The 26,232-nt window shown below is 51.7% G+C and overlaps 2 protein-coding genes across 2 annotated transcripts; one reads left to right on the top strand and one right to left on the bottom strand.

Annotated features, from left to right (window-relative positions):
* Window positions 1–4,460: 4,460 nt before the first annotated feature.
* Window positions 4,461–5,417, bottom strand: LOC309603367 (olfactory receptor 14A16-like; the record flags this gene model as incomplete). The annotated part of the gene is made up of 1 exon (XM_082338233.1): window positions 4,461–5,417. One exon carries the CDS (start codon window positions 5,415–5,417, stop codon window positions 4,461–4,463), a length of 957 nt encoding a protein of 318 aa, XP_082194359.1.
* Window positions 5,418–20,777: 15,360 nt separating this feature from the next.
* Window positions 20,778–21,713, top strand: LOC309603366 (olfactory receptor 14C36-like; the record flags this gene model as incomplete). Its single annotated transcript, XM_082338232.1, has 1 exon — window positions 20,778–21,713. The coding sequence occupies one exon, from the start codon at window positions 20,778–20,780 to the stop codon at window positions 21,711–21,713; it is 936 nt and encodes a 311-aa protein (XP_082194358.1).
* Window positions 21,714–26,232: the final 4,519 nt, after the last annotated feature.

The raw sequence follows: 26,232 nt of genomic DNA, 5'->3' as shown, positions 1-26,232 counted from the left end.
GTATTTATATAAATATAAGTTTTATCTTTCACATGTTTTCAGCTCTCTTGAAAGAAGAACCATTTCTAACGTCATCTTTTCAGATGCAGACTGCCTAGACAAAAGCCCTTTCCCTTTGTCTCCTGTTTTCTCCTCCCCTTACTCTTTGTTCATTCAGATTCCTCTCACCCATCCAGTTGCAGCTTTGACATCAGGGACTTAAAAGTTTGCCTCTCTTTCAGCAGTCTAATTGTCTCCTTGGCCAACTCTTTAATTATGTTTATATCTCTCTTCTTTGGATCTACCTGCCTGAAATAGATCTCCTAAGATTATCCCCTGTAGAAAGGCATCCTCCTTAGAGGCAGCCTGTACTTAGCAGATGCTTGCAGAGTCGGTTTTCTTTATGGAACTTGACCATGCTTGACTTTTCCTTTGCTTGCAAATAGGAAAAACCCTTCTGTGCCTGTGTGCAGCCAGGTCTCTAAGGAGAGCAGGGGGGAGATGGTGCAAATGAGCTGTACCATCCAGCTGCAGAGTTGAGTGGAGAAGTCTGCTGTAAGGAAAAGTCGCAGGTGGGGAAGGAGAGAAATGGTGGGGTTGGGGAGGTGAGGTGGGAGGCTGTCAGAGCTCAAGGGACAGCTTCTCCTACCAGTCCACACCTCCCGAGGAGACACCCTGCATTGATATCTATTGGAGAATGCTGCCGTCACCTCTTCTCTAAACTGAAAAATAATGAACTACACCCTTGGAAATAAAACCTTATGTTTTTTAGAAGCTCTTTGAAATCTTTCTCCATAAGTACACAGGAAACAGCTTCAATTATCTGTACAACTCTTCAAGACTTGAAGAAAATTAAAGGAAGAGAAATACATTATTAGGGCTTTTTGTGTTTTAACGAGCCCCATGGTGTATTTGGTGCTGAGTCCTTGAAATTCAGGTACTGAGAAGAGATTGCACAAACCTCTGAAAGAGTCAGCATCAAAAGCAAAACCCAAAGTATCTTGAAGTATTCATAAGCCCCACTGAGGGCCATTACTGGCAAAGCCTCCCCAGGGACTCATTAGAGCAGAGAATTGGAGGCCATGATTGCAGGCAGGCAAAGGGAATGTGCAGGCAGCTCAGATGCTGAGGAAACCCTGGCTTTGTTTTATGAAGCAGAGAGGCCAAGCTCTGACCCCAAGCCCCGGGGAAGGCAGGTCCTGTCCCTCATGCATTGCTCAGGGCTCTTCCTAGGGCAGTGGGATGTGTGTGGGGGCGTGATGCTGAGTGCAGGACAAGGCTATGGCACCTCACAGCCTTACTGGGGGTGTGCAAGGAGGCAATGAGGGCCCCCCAGTGCCTTAGGACAACGACTCCTCATAGGCCTTGGTGGCAGGGATGATTGCCATAGTTAAAGGGAACAGCCTAGGGTTCTCTTGGCCACTTCCGGCCTTGCCACCACTCTTTGCCATCTCCACCACAGCTTGTCCTACGCTGTCCCACAGCTGCTTCTTTTGCCCTGCAGGCTGCAGACACCCATTTCGCTTCCTCACCTTGCTCTCACCCTGCCATTTCCATACATTCACTGACGGCTGTCCACCCTCACACTCTGTTCCTTCAAACACAAGGAGGTGGACTGACCTCATACTCCTTCCGGAGGACTTCATGTACCACAGCACCACCCTCTGAGTGGTATTTCTTCCTCCTCATGTCCAGTCTCCACCATCCAAGCTGCACTGTGCGGCAGTGTTTCTGTATCCTGCTCTTTCCTACATCCAAGGAAAGCTCCACCATCTGGGAAATAACCCTTCAAACAGGCATCCAAAACCATAAGCCTTCTTGTAGCCCTTCATCTGACCAGACAGAAGTAACCTCACCATGATCTTCCAAGGCTGAGAGCCTTTCAGCTTCTCGGATAGACATGACCAAACTGCGTGCCTGCGGCTGTCCCATCCTGTACTCAGGCAGAAGAGACAGGACAGCCAAAATAGAAGCCCCCTTCCTGCACTGAGCCTAGGTCCTTTGGCAGAGGGGGTCTCCCAGCCAATGTGCCAACCAGGTGCCTTCTGCTGGCCTGTCAGAGACACCGGTAGATGTGAGTTTAGAAGCACATATCCCAGCCATGAGTCGAGGGCTGACCTATCGGCTGTTTCAGGAAGAAGTGACCTCACAGTGCCTTTCCCAGACACATTCCTGCTGTTGGCCTCTCACCTCCAGAGGCAGAAGTGACCTCACAGCCCCCTTCCCAGCCATTGGCTTCCTAATGGATTATGAGTTCCTGAGACACAAATGACCATATGATACTCTACCCAGCCATCACTCTCTTTGTGGCCCAGTATGTGAGCAGATAAAAGTAAGCTTGTTTCATCAAATTTATCTAATAGATTTCCGACCAATGGTTTGAGCAGAGAAATGTTCCTCAGAGGAACTGCTGTATTTATATTGGTGCATTTTATGCCTCTACTTCTGCCTCTCTGTTTCTCCTTCTTCTTCTGTCTCTTCTGTCTTCAAAAAGCTCTCCAAGGAAAACATTCATTGAATCCTAGAATAACTCAGCTTGGAAGAGACCCCTGAACATCACCTTGTCCAGCTATCCTGCTCAAGGCAGGGTGAACAAGATGAGGTTGCGGAACGGGTCTGCCCAGTTTGGCATCATCCACAAAGGAGCTGAAAAGGCACTCCGGCACATTATCCAGGCAGTTAATGAAGACACTCAACAGTGTTGGCCCCACTGCTTGCACTGAGGGATGCCACTAGGAAGTGGCCACCAGCAGGACTCTACCACTGCTGACATTTGGGCTGGATCCACCAGCCAGCTTCCCATCACTACATCACCCACTTCTTCCGTCCAGATTCCTGGACTGGGAACCAATCTGGCTATAAAGAGATTATGGGAAACCATGTCAAAACCCTTCCTAAGTCCCACGTACAAAACATCCCCTTCTTTCCCCTACCCATACAGGTTCGGCAATCCCTTTCTTGTCCTACAAGTACCTGGAAATGGCTGCAGCAGTATTTGGCCCATCCCCTTCGCAGGGACTGAGGTGACGATGACCAGCCTGTAATTCTCCCAGTCCTCTTTCTTGCACTTCTTGAAGAAAGGTTTGATGTTTGCCTTTTCCAAGGACCCCAGAACCTCTCTGATGCCTCTGACACCTTTGAGGGCACAATCCAGAAAGGGTGACGTGAGCAGACAGGAGCATTTGCAATGAGCCTGTCTGAGGCGGGTGAGATGAATCTCCCTGGGCCAGTGGGGTTTGTTCCTGGAGTCACACACAGAAAGGGCAGGGGCCTGTGAGGTGCCCATATCTGAGCTGGCCTCATGCACTCCTCATACACACAGGGGTGCTCAGAGGCACGAGTCCTTCCCTTGCATGTGCGGAGGCAGGGCACTGCAGCAGGCACAATGACTCTCTGGCCTCCTGTTGCCACTGCCAGGGGCTGGAAGGCACCTCAGCCCTGCGGTGTATCGCCCTGCTCTGCGCCTGTCTGAGATGCCCCTCAGCATGAGGAATGGACCTCGGCTCAAGGAAGCACATCCCAGTGCTGCATTCAGGTGCTTTCCCAGGGGACGTTACTCTCAAAGTGAAATGACCTGTAGGCATTGTCTGTCCCACTGGCCTTCATGGCACCTCTAGGAACAGCTGATGGCATTTGGGCTCACTCATGTTCATAACCCCTCATGCACAAGATGTGTATGCTTACGTCTCCTCTGTACAATGCAAACATGGACTTCTGACCTACTCCTTTGGTGTCCTTCCATGAAGGGACAAAGAACCTCTCCGAGTTGGAGTAGGGGCCAGTGCTGGGAATGGTGGTTGCAAGGGGCTGGTCTGTGGCCATTGCCCTGGGGCACCTTGCTCAGGGTGTCAGGCAAACACGGGCACAGATCAGACCCTGCTCTGCTGGTCCGTCAAGCTGGTCCCTAGACGCCTGGCTGTGTGAGGACACTGCTGTGTGCCCCAACCCTGCACACTCACACACATTAGATGTTGACTAGTGTTTTCCTCCCCAGGGCCCTTTCTTGAGCTTGTTCTTGACAGCAGCTTTGGACAAAGACCTAAGCCTTCATGCACTGCCCTGAGGAGATCACGCTTCTTTATGGAAATGCTGTTATGGAGGCCAGCTCTGTCACAGAAGTGCCCATTGTGACCAAGCTGCCAGAGCACTCAGGGCTGACACCAACACAAGGAATCAGGAAGAGAGTGTGGAAGTGCAAGAGAAAAGCCCTGGAAGACCAAGCGTTGGTGCGCCATGGCAGTGCTGCCATGCCAGGACTCTTATCCTCTCCACCCATGCACACAGGAACTGTCCCTGCAGCTCCAAAAAGGCCTTGAAGGAAAGATATCAGGAAAGAAGTAGTCAGTGAATGACCCATTATTTTCTTTAAACACACAGAGAGAACAGCACCTCATTTACACAGCCACTCGGTCAGAAAAGAAAAGCAGACAGTGAATTAGAAAGGGGATGACAATATTATCATGATTAAACCACGACAATGGCTATGCAGAAGATGATGGGCAGTTTATTGCTCCAGAAAAACATCCAGTTATCTGTTTCCAAAATGCACCCTTGAGCTGCTGGTTCCTCATGCTGTAGATGAGGGGGTTCAATGCTGGAGGCACCACCGAGTACAGAACTGCCACCACAAAGTCCAGAGATGGGGAGGAGATGGAGGGGGGCTTCAGGTAGGCAAACACTACAGTGCTGAGAAAGAGGGAGACCACGGCCAGGTGAGGGAGGCACGTGGAAAAGGCTTTGTGGCGTCCCTGCTCAGAGGGGATCATCAGCACAGCCCTGAAGATCTGCACATAGGACAGCACAATGAAAACAAAACAGCTGAATACTACTAAGATACTGACCACAAGAAGCCCAGCTTCCCTGAGGTAGGCATCTGAGCAGGAGAGCTTGAGGATGTGGGGGATTTCACAGAAGAACTGCTCCACAGCATTGTCTTGGCAGAGGGGGAATGAAAATGTATTGGCAGTGTGTAGGAGAGCATAGAGAAACCCAGTGCCCCAGGCAGCTGCTGCCATGTGGACACAAGCTCTGCTGCCCAGGAGGGTCCCGTAGTACAGGGGTTTGCAGATGGCAACGTAGCGGTCATAGGCCATGATGGTGAGGAGACAATACTCTGCTGACATCAAGAAGACAAACAGAAAGACCTGGGCAGCACATCCTGCATAGGAGATGTCCCTGGTGTCCCAGAGGGAATTGGCCATGGATTTGGGGACAGTGGTGGAGATGGAGCCCAGGTCAAGTAAAGAAAGGTTGAGGAGGAAGAAGTACATGGGGGTGTGGAGGCGGTGGTCACAGACTACAGTGCTGATGATGAGGCCATTGCCCAGGAGGGCAGCCAGGTAGATGCCCAGGAAGAGCCAGAAGTGCAAGAGCTGCAGCTCCCGTGTGTCTGTGAATGCCAGGAGGAGGAACTGGGTGATGGAGCTGCCATTGGACATTTTCTGACAGTGGATATGGGCACGGACATAGGAGGAAAAGACAGTGACAAGTTAGGGGAGACTTCTCTGAGCAAAATCAAAGCCATTTCCCATACACCCCCACCCCACCCCCCGCTACACAAACAGTTTTTTCCTTTTCTAGGAGACCTTCCTTCAGCTGTGTGGCTGCAGCCCTGATTGGTGCTGGCTGAATGTGCCATGAGGAGCAGGGCCTCTGCCCACTGGCTGCCGAGAGGTCAGCCCTGCCGTGCAGCAGTGGGTTCATGGGAAGAGTGGGGGCAGGGGCCAGTCCTGGTGTTTGACCTTGTCTCATGAAACCACTCCTAGTGCAGAAGGGGCTGTCAGCATCTGCACTCCCAGTGATAAGGAAGTGAGGTGGCAGAAGGCAGGTTGAGAAGTTTGGTGTTTTTACAGCTCTTCCTCCGGTCCCACCCATGGGAGTGTTCTTGGATGTCAGAAAGCCTCAGCATTTGTGCTGCACTCAGGGAGAACAGAGGGAGTCCTGCGAGGCAGGAGGAGTGCCTGTGGCTTAGTGCAGAGGGAGGGGAGCTGGTCTGTCCCTCCCTCTTCCTCCCAGCTGCCCGGGGCTTGCAGCTTTCTGAGCTGGAGGGTGATCACACTTCCATATTACCCTGAAAAGCCATCAAGCACTGCTGTGAGCAGAGGGATCCACCTCAGACCATTAAATATCTCACCCTTTCTCAACATCTCAACAACCCACTTCTAGCTGAGGACACACATGGCTCATTTCACAAACCCAACAGCATTTTCTCTGTTGTAGCATCTCCGATCTTCTCCATGGTGCCTTCAGATAACACAAAGGTGCTATAGGACAGGTTTGCATCTTGGAAGGAAGGTCACAGCTTGGAAGGAATCCTCAAGGAGATGGTTAAGTGTCCTAATGATGGCATCTGATTAAGGGAGATTCACTTCATACCCCAGCTCCACAGACTCCATTGCCCACAGCCACACAGCTTAGAGGAAAGCTGGGACGTGTTCCCATGGACACAAATGCATGAAAGGACCCAAAAGATCAGCGTGTGACTCTGCAGCTAAAAATTCCCATCCGCAGAGAGCCTGGCAGCAAGAACAGGATAACAACAGCAGCAACACAGACGAGTGGAGGAAAAAGAAAAAATACAGTGAGCTTAGAGAGGAAAAGGGAGAGGCATTGGGGCACTCAGACAGCGTTCCCCTTCCCCAGCTGTGCACGCCACCTCCCAGACACCACCATTGCCGCGCAGCTGCTCTCAGCCCCTGTGCTCTGCAGAGGGAACTGGGCCCGTGGCTGGAGAGCTGCACCACGGCTCTGCTGGAGCTCTGGCTGCAGAGGAGGTGGTTCACGCCTTGGACCCCCCAGCCCTGAGGGCAGAGGCTTTGGTGGGTGGGAGAGGAGGCAAGGGGGCTTGCTCAGAGGAAGGGGTCTGCAGTGGAGGGGATCACACAGAGTTTTCTGCATTCTCCCTCCCACAGCACTTCTGGTTTTAGTTTCCGCTCATTCCCAGAGCATATCCCTGCTTCCTGGAGATTTTCCTGCTGGGAGGTGTTTCCCTGTCCCATGTCTGTTCCCTGTCAGCAATCACAGACCCATCCCAACCTCTGTGCACTCACCTTGGCCCCACAGAAACCTGCAGAGGGATCCAGGGCAGACCACTAAATGTCTCACCTTTTCTCAAGGTCTCAGCACCCCACTTCCACCCAAGGACACACATGGCTCATTCCACAAACGCAAAAGAACATTCTCTGTCATAGCATCTCTGCACTTCTCCATGAGGATTTCAGATAACACAAAGGTGCTATAGGACAGGTTTGCAACCTGGAGGGGAGTTGGGAAGGAAACGTCAGGGAGAGAGCCAAGTGTCCTAATGACACCATCTGATCAAGGGAAAACCAGCTTATTCTCCAGTCCCGCACACTGCATTGCACACAGCCACAAAGGTTAGAGGAAAGCTGGGACACTTGTTCCCATGGACACACCTGCATGAAAGAACCCACAAAATCAGCGTGTGACTCTGCAGCTGAAACTCCACCTCCCCAGGGATCCTGGCAGCAAGAATGACATAACAATCATAAAGACAAGTGGAGAAACAAGGAAAAATATACATTGAGGATGTGGCTGAGAGAGGCCAGGGCAGAGGCATTGGGGCACTCAGACAGCGTTCCCCTTCCCCAGCTGTGCACGCCACCTCCCAGACACCAACATTGCCAGGCAGCTGCTCTCAGCCCCTGTGCTCTGCAGAGGGAACTGGGCCCGTGGCTGGAGAGCTGCACCACGGCTCTGCTGGAGCTCCGGCTGCAGAGGAGGTGGTTCACGCCTTGGAGCCCCCAGCCCTGAGGGCAGAGGCTTTGGTGGGTGGGAGAGGAGGCAAGGGGGCTTGCTCAGAGGAAGGGGTCTGCACTGGAAGGGATCAAATGGAGTTTTCTGCGTTCCGCCTCCTACATACTTCTGGTTTTTGTTTCCTCTCATTCCCAGATCATATCCTTGCTGCCTGAAGATTCTCACCCTGGGAAGTGTTTCCCTGTCCCATGTCTTTTCCCTGTCAGTGCTCACAGACTCCATCCCAGTCTCTGTGCACTCATCCTGGCCCTCCAGAAACCTGCCTGTTTGCAGGGCACTGGCTGGGTGCATTTTCCTGTTTGCTCATGGAAAAAAGGACAGGTCCCTAACCCCAATGTGTCCAGCAAAAGTAATACTGCTTCTGTCCATAGGCACAGGAGTGCCTGAAAACACATCAGTAGACTCCTGGAAGACCTACTGATGACTCAAAGTTACAGTTCAGCAGTCTCGGTGAACTCCTTTATCATTTGTCCTCTCCCAGTCCCCAACAGTAGGAAATTAAAACACAGACTCAGGAAAGTTCCTTATCTTTAGAGTAATTCTTGTCTTGCTATTCTCCTTGAAACCTCCTCTTGAAAATATTCTGGAAGTGAGCTGAAGCTCTGAGCAGCCCTGACCCACACAGCACCCTCTTAACAGCAGAAGGACCCTGCCTTGCTGGGGTCTGCTCCTTCCACCCACAGATTCTCCGTGCAGCACCATGGTGAATTCCTCGGCCAGGCTGAGTGCTGACCCTGACAGGTGGCAGAGTCCCTGCCCCAGCACACAGCCCCTGGGGTGCAGGGACCCTGCTTGGAAGGACAGCCCTGGGCACCCCTGGCTGCACACCCACCTTCACACCCCTGCAGTCATCCCTGGGAAAAGGCAGCCGTCCTGTTCTGTCCCTCTGATGGTGCAGCAGGGGGTCCCTGCTCTGGAGTATGTCCTCCTCCTCCACACTACAGAAACTCTGAGAGTTGTCCTTACAGATCCTGTAATCTGTGGGATGTGCCAGTTTTAGGAGACTCCTCAAGGAAACACAGCTGCATTGCCCTGCAGCCAGAGACTTACCATGGAAAGGGCTGTGAAGATTTCTCCCGCAGCGAGCTCTCAGTTTACTCTCACCCTAGACTGCCTTTAACCTCTCTCTGCCTCGCTCCTCTCCCCTCGGTGCCTGCAGGCAGTGCCCTCAGCCCTGCTGTCCTTTGCAGAGGAGCTGCTCCTGGGCAGAGCTGTCTCTCTGCAGTGCTGCCCACTTGCCAGCAGCTCCCTCCATCCCAGGAGCCCAGCCCAGCTCAGCAGCAGAGGCCCAGCCCAAGGCACCACTTTCTCTGCCCCTCTGGGCTCCCTCCAGGTGTCCCTGGGGCTCCAGGGGAACCTGCTGTGAAACAGGCTGAAGGCATCACTCATGTTCCCTCCCTCAGCTGGGGAGTGACACTGCTTTCCACCAGGGTCATTTCTCCCATCTGAAGAAGAGTTAGGTCCAAGAATCACCTTATCATTGTCCCATCTTTAGGCAGGACACCCAGGCAAGGACAGGGAATGATCTCATTTACCATTGCTGAGGGAAGGGATTCAGCCCCCATTCTATGTCTGCAGTCCTCAGCTTCCCCCATGCAGACCACAAACCCACAGGAGGTGGATTCCTCTTGCCTCAGTTCAGGTGCGCACACAAGAGGCACCTGCATGTGAGCTCCTTGGCTCAGCTCCCATGCTCATTAATGGAGATGGAGGCCAGGACTGAGGTGTTCAGATGCAAAGACCTGGTGACACCTGAAGTTCCAGAGATGGTCCAAGATACATGGAACGAGCTTGCAAGCCCTTGTGGAGCAATGCTGAGAGACAGGGTAGCATTTGGGGACATCATCTTGGAGGCTGGTGAGGAATCTTTGGCCAAATGAAATGACATCAGATGCCCCCTTTCAGGACGATAGGACCTGTCTCTATTTGTTATGTTCAGGGCAGCCTATGCAGGGATTCATCTGCTGAAATGGAGTCATGTACCATAGGCAGAGCTAAGTCTCCCTGTCTTTTCATCAGCCAGGTTTACTAGATCTCCATTGACTCTAATGATGATGGCATCAAGAACATACTCACATTGCCTCATCAAATTCAGGGCAGTTATTCCGTGTAATGCCAATTCCAGGCCCGTAATGTCATGTGAGGTGCCAAGGCTCTGACACGCAGCCACAGGCATTTGGCAGGGACAGCGATGGTCCTGTACAGGAAAGCCATCCCCATTCAGAGTGAGTGTGTGCCAGACACCTGGCAGCATCGCAGGCAGATTCGGTGCCTTGGTGCAAGGAACTGATTGCCAGCTCTGCAGTGGGGCAAGGCCTGTCCCTTCTCTATCCAGTGGATGTAGGGCAGCCCATGACTAGGAGAAACATCACACTGGGGTCTCTGTGCTTATGCCTACACTTTCAAAGTTTTGTTTTTTTTTCTCTCCATCAACCTTTACTCACCCCCCAGGAAAACACAGTCAAGGAACAGACAAACCATTTTCACAGCGGGCCTGTCAGTAGCACCTTGTCATTCCTGGAGACCAGCTTCACCTCCACCAAAGGTCCTAAGGGGCAGCAGACACACCACTGACAAAAACCCGTTTCCTGCCAGGGCTGCCCTTCCCAGCCCTGTTTCTCTCTGTCCTTGCTGTTTGCTCACTCTTAGCAGTCAATTTCAGCTTCATGTTTCCATCTGCCAACCCCTCTGGCATGTCTCTGCTCTGAAGCCAAGCCTTTGCCCACATGGGGTCCTGGACACTTGGTACCAGGTTTCCCTAAGACAAGTCAGAGCGTGGCCTCGTGCTACAGCTGAGTGCTACAGCCCAAACGGGCACCGATGCCCTCAGCCAGTGGCATAGGCAGGACGAGCTGGAGACTGTGCTTTTTGACATCAATGGAGTAACTGCCAAGGCATGGTGGTGCTTGGGGTGCTGTGATGGATGGGTACAGACTTTTCAGGACAGACAGCCTGGAAGGATCAGGAGTTGGGTTTCCTCAAAGTGAAGAAGCTGCTTGGATGTCTGAAGCTCCTTACTGGGGCAAGTGAAAAGCTGGCTGAGCCCTGGTGAGTGAGGGTCAGAGGAGGCGCCAGTGAAGTTGTGACATCGTGGTGGGAGACAAGGAACCCTCAGTCAGGGTGAGAAAGTGGGCATAGTCTTCTCTAAGCACCCCAGGGAAGCCACTGGATGTAGAAGCCTGGGCCTCACTGGGAACTTTAATAACCCCGGCATTTTCATGAAGAGGAACACAGCAGCATGCAAACAGTCCAGGCGGTTTCTGGAGTGTCTTGGGAGAACTTCTTAGCACAGCTGTCATGTGAGGGTGAGAAAGTGGGCATAGTCATAGACTCGTAGAATCATAGAAACATTTAGATTGGAAAAAGCCTTTAAGATCATCGAGTCTGACCATAAACCTAACACTGCCAAGTCCACCGCTAAACCATGTCCCTAAGCACCGCACATCTTTTAAATATCTCCATGGATTAGGACTCAACAGCTTCCCTGGGCAGCCTGTTCCAATGCCTGACAACTCTTTTGGTGTAGAAATTTTACCTAATATGCAATCTAAATCTCCCCTGGTGCAACTTGAGGCCACTTCTTCTTGTCCTGTCGCTTGCTACTTGGGAGAAGAGACCAATAGGCACCGCAAGGAAGTCACTGGATGTAGAAGCCTGGGCCTCACTGGGGTCTTTAATGACGTTGGCATTTTCTGGAAGAGGAACACAGCAGCATGCAAACAGTCCAGGCGGTTTCTGGAGTGTCTTGGGAGAACTTGTTAGCACAGCTGCTAACTCACTTGAAACTGGAAAGTCAATTCAAGGGCATCATAATAAGCTGTTACTACTTCAGGGACAGTTAAAGAAGGAGCAAAGCTAATATGGGATCACTGCTAAAGAGTAGGTAGAGATAGATCTGAGATATTTTGTGTGCTTTTTATCTCCATTATCACCAGCAAGATCTCCCAGGCCTTTGTGCCTCAAGGCAGGACTCTAGAGGAAAAGAGCCAAGAGTGGAGAGGAATCAAATCAGGAGCTACTGGAGCAAACTCAAATGTTACCAGTGAAAAGGGACCAGATGTGTAAATCTGTATTTACAGAGAGGGAGAGAAAGTGTCATCAGCTTGCTGGTCCATGTCCATGGCCCATGAAACAATAATGAGAATTTACAGACCAGCGTCCAAGTTGTGAAAAGGAAGACTTCTTACACACTCATTACACCAAGGTCTTTCCTGCATACGTTTCAACTTCTGCCTAACATCTTCCTTCAGGGGCTGATGCAGTTGCCCACACAGAGGTGTCCACTGCCTCCAAGATTCCCAGGGGTAGCTGAGGCTCCCACCTGGGACTGGGCAAAGTGACCCAGAGCTGACGGGAGACTTTCTGGAGCAGGAGCTAGCGGACAGGCAGGGTGGGCCAAAGCATCTCAGTTGAGACAACTGATATCTCTCCATTGAGTAGAAAGGGAAGCCTGGAGAATTGCACGCAAGCTGTCCAGCGCTGGAGGAGAATGAGAAATGAGTGGGTCTAGATGCTGCAGAGTCTACTTGAAGATGCTCCTGTAACCCAGATATGCTGGGGTTAGTGCAGATTTGACTATTCAAAAGAGAGCTTTTCATTCACTTTGTCTCTTTGCTTCCCTCTGTGAATCGAGGGAGCTTGGGACTTCAGTGTGTGGCTCATTGTGAGCAAATATGGACAAACAAAGTGCAGGGCAAGGAGTGCTTTGGGGGGGGTTTTAGGATCTGTGCTTGACACAAAAATGTGTTTTCTGTTGACCTAAGGCCATCCACTGTCAAAAGAGGCCTTCAGAGGAGGTAATGTGGACTTAATTTAAAGCAGAAGAGTGTATTTTATTTTTTACAGAACCACGTCTTCCTTTGGTTTTTTGGTTTTTTTTTTTTTCAATTAAGAAACATGTTCTGTGTCTGCATGCAGCTTGTTGTCCAAGAAAAACAGGTGGAAACTGGTGCCAATGGGCTGAAACATGCAGCTACAGACTTGAGTGGAGAAAGCTCAGATTGGAAGAAGGCTGCTGTAAGTCCCGGGTGGTCGATGAGAGAAAGGTGGGGATTGGGGCTCAGGACAAAGACTGCCCATAGAGTGTGTGACAGAAAGGGGCTTGACTTCTCTACATATTCAGCCTCCATTTGGAGATGTTGAGTTTCAATACCATTTGGAGATTGCTAATAGCACTTAATGTGTAAGCAGACAAATGAAGAAAAGTGGAAGAAAAAGAAATCCTTTCTTATTGTTTTTGATTGCTGAAATATTTTCACTTCTGAAATCTCTCCAATTAACCCAATAAGAACTGAGGAATTAAGGAAATATGCCCAGAGACTCGGCTGCTTGGGGCGTTTTGCGTGCTCATGAGCCCTCTGGTGCCGACTTCCTCAACTGCAGATACTGAAAGTGGACTGAACTGGCCTCTGCAGAAGCAAAAGTCAGCAGCAAACCTCCAAGTTTCTGAGGGTGCTAGTGGGCCCCATTGAGGGCCATCACTGAAGAGACCATGGAAGGAATGAGCAGACAAAGCTGCTGTCCCTTGGGGCTGAAATGAAATGTGAAAATCAAAAGTGGAGGTTGCTGTGAAAGCCTTTGCTGTGTCTCATCAAGCAGGATGTCCAAGCGCTGAGCCCCATACCCTAGGAATGGGGATCCTTTCCCTCACGGGATGCTCAGGGCTGTTCCTGGGAGCAGTGAGATGGGGGTGTGTGTGATGCTGAGTGCAGGACAGTGATAGGAGTCCTCCCAGGCTCTAGGGAGGGTGGGTGAGGAGGCACCAAAGCTCTGGGGCTGTAAGGAGCTGGTGTCTTCTCAGGAACTACAGTGGAAGAGACAGCAGCCATAGTCAAAAGGACAAGGATTTCAGTTCTGTTGTGGGGTCTGAGCCCCCCCAAAGGGGCCATCCCCACCACAGGCTGTCCTACACTGGCCTCTTTCTCTGCAGATTTTAACCACCAGCCCTGCTTCCCCACCTCACTCTGACCCCATGATGTCCCAGGCTTTACTAATGACTTTCTGTCCTCACTGACCATGTCTTCAAACACAAAGCTGTGGTTTTCTGAGGTTTTGCCAATGGCTATGAATTTCCCATAACCTGTGCAGCTTCTTCCAAAGCCCTGCTAATGCTCTTCAGTCACCCAAGGTGTCCCAGCCCTGAAACTCACTTGAATCCTCTCTTTATCTCCATATCCCAGCACTGAACTGCACATCCTCCTTCTTCTGCTGCCTCAGAATCAAAACTCAACCTGTTTCACCTCAGCCATGGAGGTTTTTCCATCCTCCAGGCTCATGGATGTTTCCCGAGTCCAGAAAAGGATGGGGAGGGAAGGAGGGAAGGAGTGCAAGGTCAGCTCCTGGGGCATGACCGAGCACAGCCACTCGCAGCAGCAGGCATTCCCCGTCTCCTAAGCTGAGCCATAGGTGAAAACATCTGTATCATCCCTGATTTACACAGGAGGGGCCTTCCTTCCTGCCATCTTCCCGGGACAAACATTCTCCTTGCCTCCTCTACCAACAGACATCAACTGCTTTCCATTTCTGGGCTCAGACATGGTTTAAGGATTCGCTAAATCCATCAGCCATCACCTTCTTTCTCTCTGACATCCCCAACCCAGACCTACACACAGCCAATCACTGCTGCTCAGGGCCACTCACACTTCAGAAGAATCCTTGAGCTTCCTGGATCTTCCTGGCACTTGTTACAATCTTCCTGGTTTCCTCCAGAGCTCACGGTGAGCTTTCTTGTTCATAACAGGGCTTTTATGACCACCTCTTCTGAAAAGGGTGTGATTTTCTGTAGTCACAGAAAAGCACCAGCTACATCCAAAGAGATGCTGAGTGAAGTGCCAGTAAGAACCTAATGAGCAAACCCCATGGCTGTGTCTTCCTGGCAAGGCGTCTGTCCTGAGAAGGGGATCCAGCTTCTGCCACTCTCTGCAGAGGGAAACCAGCAGTGTCCATGCCACCTGGGCACACAAAGGGCGACCTTTGCAAAACCACCCTTCATCTGAACTACTTCAGATGTGTACTAACGGATGGGGTTTCATGCCTTGTATTGCAAACACTGATTCAGTTGGCATTGCCCAGAATTGCTGCTACAGAAGCAGACTGCTACATTGCAGAAATTTACGTTTAGTCAGATTAAGGCTTTTTTTTTTTCTTTTTCTAGATACTGAAATTCTTAGAGAAATCACACAAACACCTGAAGGATTGTTGAAGGATTCTTGACAGAGGCCATACCAGATTTGCATCTCAGGCCAAGGGAAGGATGGTTTGGGCACTGTCCCGGGATTTGGGAAACTGAAACGTCTCCCCTCTCCCCAACACGCTGCTCTCCTCAGTGAGCTGCGTGAGAAACTCTGCCAACTAGGTCTGAACTTAGATTTGTGTGGGTAACTTCTGTCTAACTGCAGCCAATGTTGTCCTGCCAGCTCAGGGTTCAAGCTTCCATTTGAGTTGAAACCATTTCAGTTCACATGACCTCCATCTTCCCTCTGACACTGGCTGCTGTGTGACACAACTGTCCCGGCTCTCCAGGCAGAATGGGCAAAAGTTTGATGCCCAAACTCGAACATTTCCCCTTGCTGGAAATGTGAATGCAGCAGGCTCAAGCCATGAAACTGAGCTTCCCATAGGACCAAATCATGAGAACATCCCACAGGCTGTGGGACTTTCTCTTTACTGACAGAGAATTTGTGAGTTCAGACGATAGAGCTTCACCTATTTGTATCTCTCTCACAGGACATCGAAAGAGAAGGCACACTTCTCTGGACAAAATGCTGAGGTGTTCCCAGGAATCTCGGGAGGCATGGCACACCGATTCCTGGGTTCAGGGAGCTGGTCCAATGCCTCATCTCCATTGCTGCAATGGTGGCATCGATGCCTGGCTCATGTGCAGACTGTGTACAGGGATGCTGACATTCACTGAGCAACCTGCTTGGACCTCAGAGCTGGCCCTGCTTGGAACCAAAGGCAGGACTAGAGACCTCCTGAGTACAGAACAATTCCAGCCTGAATTGTCCCAGGAGCCAGTGCTGGAGAGACCCTCACTTCCAGCTGAATCCTTTCTCCTGGGGCACACTGCAAGGTGCAAGTGCGTGGAACAGATGGTGGGAAAAGGGACTACTGGGTGTGTCCGGTCCAGGCTCCCACCACAGGGTGGGGAATCAGCAACCGTGGGTCAGGTTGGCTGTGACTTTGCAGAGCTGAAAGCTGAAAGTCTCCAAAGATGGAGATCACAGAGAGGCTCTGGGTGTCCTGCTGCAGTGCAGCATCACCCTCCTAGTCAGTTTTTCCTGAGGCCCAGTCTGAAGCCCCCGGGAAGAAGCTTGTGGCTGTGGTCTCTGCCATACCATCTGCCATTGCAGAAGAGCTTGGCTCCACCACCTCTCCGGGCAGGTGTCGCCTGCTTTTAGGCTGCCCTGTGCCTCCCCTTCAGCAGACTAAAGAGGCCCAGTTGCCTCAGTCTCTCCACACAGCTCATGTGCTTTAGGCTCCTAAGCCCATCGTAACAGACTCCCTCTGGACCTTCTCTGGTTTCTCCATGCTCTTTTCAAAATGGAAACCCATGGGCTCGTATGGCGTCCATCATAACTTCCATGCCCTTCTCAGAACAATCCTCAGCCAGTCAGGTCCCAGCCTGTCCTGATGCACGAGGTTATTCTGCCCCCAGTGCAGACCTTGACCTCTTTGAGTTGTAAAACTTCAGGAGATTTCTGTTGGCCAAGTCCCTATGTGTGTCGAGGTCCCTCTGGACTGAAACTCCGACACATTGGCATTTGAGGTTTGTGGGCCAGTGTCTCAAACAAGATAACACTATGGGGAATTGCAGGATACTACAAGTACGGAAAGAGAATGACATACTTAATGGAGTTGCTACCCAAGGTTGAAAATTACCACAGCAACCATCTCACAAATGCCAACAGAGGGCACGAAACAAGAAATGCATGGCCAATGGGGGAAGGTTTAATAGGGTAGGCTGTTCTTTTTATGGGGTATTAGGATAGTAAAAGAGAAGTACTTGTAATTTCAAGGAATGAAAAGAGAAGCAAAGGATGCTGTTGACCTTCTTTGCTGATAGCTCCTGATTTGCCTAATGAAATCCAAGGACCACCAGAGCCTTCCCCACAGAACTGCTGCCCAGCCACACAGCCTCTGACCTCTGTCATTGCATGGGATTAGTGAGCCTCAAGGCAGGGCTTGAAATTTGTCTTTATTGGACATCATGATGTTCCTTTTTGCCCATCAGTCTGGCCTGTCTTTGTGCTTTGGGATGGCAGGTCTGCTCTCCTCAATAAGGTGTCATCTACAAATGTTATGAAAAAGCACTCTCTCATCTCCTCCAGGTCATTAAAAGCCCGTTAAACAGGGAAGGTGGCAGCACAGACCCCTGCAGGACCCTACTAGCTAGGTGCCTCCAGGCAGAGTACCACACATTGACCACATCCCTCTGAGCCCGACAATCCATCTGGTTATTTACCCATCAACTTATCCAGCCAGGCAGACCAGAATATTCTAACTTGGGCACAAGAATATTGGGAGGGTGAGGGGGGTAATGTTAAAAAGTTCACTGACTTCCAGGTCAAAAGACAACCACTGCTCACCCTGGCTCCAGCAATCCTGTCCTTTCAGCACAGAAAGCAAAAAAGACAGTGAAAGACAAGCTGCCCTGGGTAAATCCTTCTCTTTCAGACACCCAGAAATGGGATCCAGCTGAACATGACCCGGGGCACAGCCATTTGCTCCTCTGCACATCCTTTGGGCATTTTGAAAGGCGCATGCAACATTTGCACTTTCCCCATTGTCAGGGAGTTTGAACAGACTCCATGACCTTTGAAATATGATGGAGAGTGGCCTTGCTGTGCCATTGGCCTGCTCACTCGGCTCCCTGCGATGCTGCCCCTCCTGTCCCATAGACTGGGAAGGATGGAATTTGCTCAAGTGATCCCTGACTTGATCCCCATCCACCGCTGACTGTTCACCTCCAGAGTCCTGCCCTGAGTCACAGAGGCCTGGGACACCTTGCTGGGGAAGTCTGAGGCAAAGAGGACACACAGAATCTCACATCTATCTACACCTGCTCTTCCTAAATTCAGCAGTGGCCACACAGGATCTTTGTTTCTTCTTTAACTGTTCCTGAAACACTCATTATTCAATTGCCTTTCAGGTTTAGACTGGGTTTTGATCTGGACCGTTGCAGAGCTTGGAGGATGCTGTCCTTGAAGAGCAGCTGTCCTGAGCTCTGCCACCATGTCACAGCTCTGTCTGCTCAGGAACAGCTCCAGCTCTGCCTGCCTGTGCCCCTGGCTGAGGGCACTGCTGCACATTTGGGCTGAAGCAACAAAGCTGTACAACCAGGCAAGCTCATATTTGCCATAAGAAAATCTGGTACCAAGTCTCGAAGACCTCATGGCTGCAAAGGATCTTCTTCAGAGCAGAGAGATGGCATGGACAAGAGAGAGCTGCATGTCTTTCCAAACCCAAGTCTAAAGATCCAGAATGAAATGCTTGATTGATTGAACTGAGGATAAGTCCCCATCTTAAAGAAATTAGATCTTTCCTTGTCACCTTCCTGGGTGTCCTGCCTAATGATGGGACAAAAAAAAGGGGATTCTCATGCCCAAATCTTTTCCTGATAGGGGAAATGATACTGCAGAAAAGAAGTGTCTCTGCAGCAGAGGGAAGGAACATGAGTGATGCCTTCAGCCTGTTTCACAGCAGGTTCCCCTGGAGCCCCAGGGACACCTGGAGGGAGCCCAGAGGGAGAAAAGAAAGTGGTGCCTTGGGTTGGGCCTCTGCTGCTGAGCTGGGCTGGGCTCCTGGGATGGAGGCAGCTCATGGCAAGTGGGCAGCCCTGCAGAGAGACAGCTCTGCCCAGGAGCAGCTCCTCAGCAAAGCACAGCAGGGCTGAGGGCACTGCCTGCAGGGACCGAGAGGAGAGGAGCGAGGCAGAGAGGTTAAAGGCAGTCTGGGGTGGGAAGGCTTTGATCTGAGAGCTCACTGCAGGAGAAATCTTCACATCCTTCTACATGGTAAGTCTCTGGATGCAGGGCGATGTAGCTTTTGCTCATGGAGGAAAATCCAAGAGGTAGCACATCCCACACCCTATGGGATCTTTCAGGAGGAATCTCACAGTTTCTCTGGTGTAGAAGAGAAGGACACGCTCCAGAGCCAGGACTCCCTGCCGCACCATCAGAGGGACAGAACAGGACGACCGCCTTAATTTTGACAAGTCACCGAGTCTGCTGAACTGTAAATTTGTGTGACCAGTAGGTCTTCCAGGAGTCTACTGATGTGTTTTCAGGCACTCCTCTGCCTATGGACAGCACCAGAATCACCTCTGCTGGACACATTGGGGTTAGGGACCTCTCCTTTTTTCCATGAGCAAACAGGAACATGTACCCAGCCAGTGCCCTGCAAACAGGCAGGTTTCTGGAGGGCCAAGGTGAGTGCACAGACGTTGGGATGGGGTCTGTGATTGCTGACGGGAAACACCTCTCAGGACAAAAAACTACAGGCAGCAGGGATATGATGACGGAATGAGAGGAAACTAAAACCAGAAGTGCTGTCGGAGGGAGAATACAGAAACCTCCACTTGATCCCCTCCACTGCAGACCCCTTCCTCTGAGCAAGCCCCCTTGCCTCCTCTCCCACCCACCAAAGCCTCTGCCCTCAGGGCTGGGGGCTCCAAGGCATGAACCTCCTCCTCTGCAGCCAGAGCTCCAGCAGAGCCGTGGTGCAGCTCTCCAGCCACGGGCCCAGTTCCCTCTGCAGAGCACAGGGGCTGAGAGCAGCTGCGCGGCAATGGTGGTGTCTGGGAGGTGGCGTGCACAGCTGGGGAAGGGGAACGCTGTCTGAGTGCCCCAATGCCTCTGCCCTGGCCTCTCTCAGCCACACCCTCAATGTATTTTTCTTTGTGTTTCAACTTGTCTGTGTTATTGTTCTTTCATTTTTGCTGCCAGGCTCTCTGGGGAGGTGGAGTTTCAGCTGCAGAGTCACACGCTGATTTTGTGGGTTCTTTCATGCAGGTGTGTCCATGGGAACAAGTGTCCCAGCTTTCCTCTAACCTTTGTGGCTGTGTGCAATGCAGTGTGTGGAGCTGGAGAATAATCTGGTTTCCCCTTGATCAGATGTTGTCGTTAGGACACTTGGCTCTCTCCCTGAGGTTTTCTTCCAAACTCCCCTCCAGGTTGCAAACCTGTCCTATAGCACCTTTGTGTTATCTGAAATCCTCATGGAGAAGTGCAGAGATGCTATCTATGACAGAGAATGTTCTTTTGGGTTTGTGGAATGAGCCATGTGTGTCCTTGGCTAGAAGTGGGGTGCTGAGACCTTGAGAAAAGGTGAGACATTTAGTGGTCTGCCCTGGATCCCTCTGCTCACAGCAGTGTCTGTTGTTTTTTTTTTTTTCAGGGTAACACAAGAGTGAGATCAGCCCCCATCTCATGAAGAACAAGCCCACGGCAGCTTGGAGGGAACAAGTCAGAGGGACAGACCAGCTCCCCTCAGTCTCCACTAAGCCCCAGGCAATCCTTTTGCCTTGCAGGACTCGCTCTGCTCTCCCTGAGTGCAGCAGAAATGCTGAGGTTGTTTTGACATCCAAGAACACTCCCCAGGTGAGATGGGGGGAGCTTTAAAAACCCCAAACATTTCTAACTGCCATCTGCTATCCCCGTTCCTTATCACTGGGAGTGCAGATGCTGACAGGCCCTTCTGTGTTTAGGACCAGTTTCATCTGAGAAATTTGAACACCAGGACTGGTCCTTGCCCTGACCGTTCCCATGAATTTACTGCTGCAGAGCAGGGCTGACTCCTCAGCAGCCAGTGGGCAGAGGCCCTGCTCCCCACACTATGTTCAGCCAGAGCTGCAGCCACTGAGCTGAAGGAAGGTCTCCTGGAAAAGGAGTAGGCAGGGTGGCGGGTGTAGTGTAGCAGGGTGAAGGTGTAGGAGAAAGGCTTAGATTTTCCTCAGAGAAGTCTCCCCTAACGCTTCATTGACTCTACCTGTAGGAACAGGACCCCACGCCCAGAGGCAGCAGATGTCCAACACCAGCTCCATCACTGAGTTCCTTCTCCTGGCCTTCGCGGACACACGGGAGCTGCAGCTCTTGCACTTCTGGCTCTTCCTGGCCATCTACCTGGCTGCCCTCCTGGGCAATGGCCTCATCATCGCTACTGTAGCCTGCGACCACCAACTCCATACCCCCATGTACTTCTTCCTCCTCAACCTCTCCCTCCTTGACCTGGGATCCATCTCCACCACTGTCCCCAAAGCCATGGCCAATTCCCTCTGGGACACCAGGGACATCTCCTATGCAGGATGTGCTGCCCAGATCTTTCTCTTTGCCTTGTTGGTAGGAGCAGAGTATTGTCTTCTCACCATCATGGCCTATGACCGCTACATTGCCATCTGCAAACCCCTGCACTACGGGACCCTCCTGGGCAGCAGAGCTTGTGTCCACATGGCAGCAGCTGCCTGGGGCAGTGCATTTCTCAATGCTGTGCTGCACACAGCCAATACATTTTCACTCCCCCTCTGCCAAGGCAATGCCTTGGACCAGTTCTTCTGTGAAATCCCCCACATCCTCAAGCTCTCCTGCTCACACTCCTACCTCAGGGAGATTGGGCTTATTGTGGTTAGTCTTGCTTTAGCTTTTGGGTGTTTTGTTTTCATTGTGCTGTCCTATGTGGAGATCTTCAGGGCCGTGCTGAGGATCCCCTCCGAGCAAGGAAGGCACAAAGCCTTTTCCACGTGCCTCCCTCACCTGGCCGTGGTCTCTCTGTTCATCAGCACTGTAGTGTTTGCCTACCTGAAGCCCCCCTCCATCTCCTCCCCATCCTTGGACCTGGTGGTGGCTGTTTTCTATTCTGTGGTACCTCCAGCAGTGAACCCCCTCATCTACAGCATGAGGAACCAGGAGCTCAAAGATGCTCTGAAGAAGCTCATTCAATCTGTAGTCTTTCAGCAGCAATAAGCTGCCCAGGTCTCTTTCCATGTGATTTCCAATGTATCTGAGGAATCTCCTGTGCTTTGGTCATTTTATCTGTGAGAATTCTTTTTGTCCAGGAATGTCTGCATGCAGTCCACTTCTCCAGAGGCATGAACCCAGTCTGGCTGACCTAAAGCACATGTGCCTTGCCCGATGGTAGAGCTGGCCTCCCATGTCACACCTCTGTAATAAAAGGGGATTTCGTCAGTGCTGGTGTCTGGAGGTCGGGCTCTTCTTCCAAAGCTGAGGTCAGGAACAGCCTGAAGAAGTTGTCCCCCACAAGGTCGTGCTGCTGTGCTGGTGTTCTCCATGGGCTGAGGGGAGGAGGGCATGGGGCGATCTGTTAGGGAATGGGATTGGAGGGAGCTTTCAGTTACTGGAGTGAGCCTCCCTATTTGGCCACTTCCAGCACTGGCCCCTCTCCACAGGTTTATGGGTGAGTTTGGCTGCACGGCCATTTTTGCCTCCTCCTGCTGGGCTCAGGGCCTGCACTGGGGGAATGGCCAGCCCTGCTCGACCTCTCTCCTTGTCCAGACCCTGGCAGACCCCGGAGCAGGGATGTCTGCGAAACCCCACATGGGGTGCGCATAGGGCTGGGTAGGTTCCAGGATGTGGGGGAGGCTGTGTCAAGTAGGAGGAACAGAAGGGGGACAGGGCACAAAGGGACGTCATGGAGATCGTGCAAGAAAAACTGTTCCTCACACCAAATACACCCTTTGCCATGCTGTGCCTGCAGAATGGGGCTGTGGGACCACATGTGAGGCAGCGGGGCTGGGCTGGCACAGGACAGGGCACTGACAGGGGCCACGAAGCAGCTGCCAGGGGGTGACCACCTGGAGTTGGGGGCTGCAATAGAAGTCAAGAGCAAAGAGAAGAGCGTCCATTGCTGTGTTAGAGACCAAGGCTGAACAAGGCAAATGCAGGGCTGCTGCTGAATGAGGATGGTAATCTAATAAACAGGAGCCAGCAATGGGGCTGAGGGGCTCAAGGCCTTCTGTGCCTGAGTCTTTAGTGAAAAGGTCTCCCAGGCCTATGTGCTCAATGAAGGCGTTCAAGAAGGACGAGAGCACGTATTGGCAGGAACCTCATGAAATCCCACAAGGACAAATGCCAGTTTCTGCCCCTGCAAGGGACTCACCCTGGCAATGGCACAGGCTGGGGGCTGCCTGGCTGGGAGCAGCCCTGTGGGAAAAGTCTTGGTTGTCAGCGAGCTGGACAGGAGGCGGTCATGTGCCCTGGCAGCAAGGGAGGCCACCAGCATCCTGGGCTGTGTGATCAGGAGCATGGCCAGGAGATGGAGGGAAGGGATTCTCTGGAATATTCTGTCCAGGTTTCAGATCCTCAATTCTGGGACGATATTGGCAAGCTGTAGTGGGTTTAACAAAGGGCCTGCAGGACAGGCAGGGACTGGAGCACTTTGCTGGTGAGGAGAGGCTGAGGGAGCTGGGCTTGTCCAGCCTTGAGAAGGGAAGGCTGCGAGGCAGCTCATCCCAGCCTGCTAGTGCCTACAAGGAGGTCATGGGGAATACAGAGCTAGGCTCTTAATGATGGTGCATATTGGGAGGAAAATACCACTGAGCATTCAGCCTGGAGATAAGGAAAATGTTTTTCACCATGAGGCTGAGCTCCTCACTCCTGGGCTCTTCTTCCCAAGTGAAACCCCTCCAAGATGAAGTCCCAAGTGTGGATCTGAGGCTAATTTGGCCCGAGATACCCTCCTGACAGTGAGGGACAGATAAATCCCAGCAAGATTCAATTACTTGGACCACCAGTGCTGTCCAAAAAGGCCTTGCACAGGCATGGAAGAGGCTGAGGATCTCATTGCCTCACTTCCCCACCCCTTGCCTGGTAAGGTCTGCCCCAAAGTCTCCCTGGGCCTTGAGTCCCCCAGCAGCCTCTGGGGTAGCAAAGCTTCAGCCATGTGAGAGCAAGCTGCAGCTGGGGAGCACTAGTGCCAGCTGGACACAGGCAAGTGCCTGGGAGCAGAGGGGATGCACCCAAGGGGGCTGGGGGAAACGGCTGCTGCCATTGCAAGGCTGCTGCCCTTTGGCTTTGAAATGTCATGGCAGCTGAGGGGGAACATGAGGATCCTTGTTAGAAAGTCCAACCGATGGCCAGTTTCTAGAGGCGTCCCTCCTGGAGAAGTGCTGGGGCCAATGCTGTCTGACATCTTTAGTGGTGGCCTGGACAATGGGACAGAGTTCACCCTCGACGTGTTTGTGGACGACACATAACTGGGGGGAGCCCTCCATTGAGTAGGGGGCAGGGAGGGGAACTGGATGATGCCCAGAAATATCTCCCACATTGAATTACTCAATCAGTCTTCACCTGGAGTTCTCTGTAAAGACAAACGAGGTACAGGAAGGAGAAAGGGCAGAGAGGCTGAAGAAGAGATGGGAAATAGGTCACTAGAGATAGAGTAGTTTTTCAAAAGAAAATTTCTCCACTGAGAGCACTGGTAGGAAATGTATTTTGATGAACAGCTGCATATAAATATGTTGGCAGAGGGGAAGTAATGCACTGTGCTCATGTGGTCCTCCCAAATACAAAAATAAAAAAAGGAAAACAGTATTAGCACTCAGCGAAAATACCTGACATTCTGCAAATGAAGATTGTTTTGAGTTGTTGCCTAGAATAAGTTTTAAGTAGGTTTCAACTCAAGACTAAGACCTACGTTCAGGTCTGGGTTCATTTGCCCACATGCAGAGACTGTTGCTCTCTGAGCTGCCCCGGGGTTACAGATGTACCCATAAGGTGCTTGGAAATGTGACCCAGGGCTCCCTTCTGGAGCATTAGTTGGTCACCAGGAAATCCCCAGGCATCTCGGTTGAGACATCTTCTGTTTCTCCATTTACTGCAAAGGGAAGCCTAGGCAACTCGATTAGAGGTAGACATCTGCGTTGAGGTGTTTGGTGCTGGGTAAGGACAATCTTGTCCCTTTCTGCACCTAAAATAGAGCGACAATTCACGCACCGCGGAGGGAATGTGAAGGGAGTGTGTCTTGCTGATTTAGGGACTCCTTCCAGAAGTGCTGGTAACACAAATATGTTGGCCATGCAGAAAGAGAGCGTTTCCCTGAAGACGGTCACCCTTCTTCTCTGGAATGGTTCAGAGAGCTCAGCCCCTCAGAGTGTGACCGGCTGTGTGAAAGGGCGAGCAGTGGCAAGGCCAGTCCTGGGCAGGGAGTGTTTTAGGGCACTGAACTCCATGTGAGACACAAACATACTCTTTTTAATGTTATAGGCCTGATTACGACAGAACAATTCAGAAAATGTCAAAAAATAAAATGAAGCAATGAAGAAATTAAGGAAACAATTTAAAGGGAAGGCAATGTTCTACTTCTGTGGTGGGTTGACACTGGTTGGATGCCAGGTGCCCACCAAGCCACTCTATCACTCCCCCTCCTCAGCTGGACAAGGGGGGAAACATATGAGAAAAGGCTCGTGGGTCGAGGTAAGGACAGGGAGATCACCATCAATTCCTGTCATGAGCAAAACAGACTCAACTCGAGGAAATGAATTTCATTTATTGCCAATCAATTTTGTCTGTTGCTCTCAGTGTAAACCTGCATCAGTGCTCCCATCCAGGAGGGCTGCTCTGTCCATCAGCCTGGTGCCCAGCTGCTCTGTGCTTGCACCGCTCCCAGCTGGAGGAGGACTGCACCCATGGGTTGCTCTGAAAAAGCGACTGGTCTGTCCTGGGAGCAGAGGGCTCCTGTTCATGGTGCAGATTTCAAAACACCTCTCCTTTCCAGCACAGTTCTGCAGAGTAGGATGGAGAGCACAGGACAAGGATGCTGATTGGCATTGGCAGATCAGGCACTCTCAGATATCACCAAGGTCCTACAGGAGAGCTGTGCCCTTCTGGAGTGATGCTCACAGCCCCTCAAGACTCCCTATCCAGCATGATCAGGTGTCTGAAGGTGATGTCTGCTAAGGGAAGCAGTGTCTCAAGCCAGGAAAACTAAGAGAGGGCTTGGGCACCTTGGTCCCATGGAAACACCTCCAGGGCAGCGCCCCCCAGGTCAGTGTCAGAGCAGGCACTCCACACCCCACCCCTTGCCCCACACCACCACTGTTACTGCCAGGGAGCCCAAGAGCAGGAAGAAGAGCAGCACAAGCAGGTGGAGGAACAACGAAAAACCCTGTGACTCTCCTCCTAAGGGAAGCAAGGAGAGGAGAGGCAACCGGGCACTCAGGAAAGCCTTCTCCTCACCCAGCAGAGCACAGCACCTCCCGGTTAGCAAAAGCCCAGGGCAGTCGCTCTCAGCCCATTTGCCCTGCAGAGGGAAGTGGCCCTGTGTCAGGGGAGATGCCCCTCTGCTGTGCCAGAGCTCTGGCTGCACAGGAGGCACCTCCTGCCCTGGACCACACAGCCTTGAGGGCAGAGGCTGTGCTGGGTGGGAGACGAGAGCAGGGGTCTTGCTCAGAGGAAGGTGTCTGCATTGGAGGGGATGACAAGAAGCTTTCCAAAGTCTCCCTCCCATGACATTGCTGGTTGGAGT

This window comes from Platalea leucorodia (assembly GCF_965183815.1).
Source record: "Platalea leucorodia genome assembly, contig: HAP1_HAP1_SCAFFOLD_59, whole genome shotgun sequence".
Classification (NCBI taxonomy): Eukaryota; Metazoa; Chordata; class Aves; order Pelecaniformes; family Threskiornithidae; genus Platalea; species Platalea leucorodia.
The sequence above is the reverse complement of the archived record's forward strand: the minus strand, read 5'-3'. Positions and strand labels throughout refer to the sequence as shown.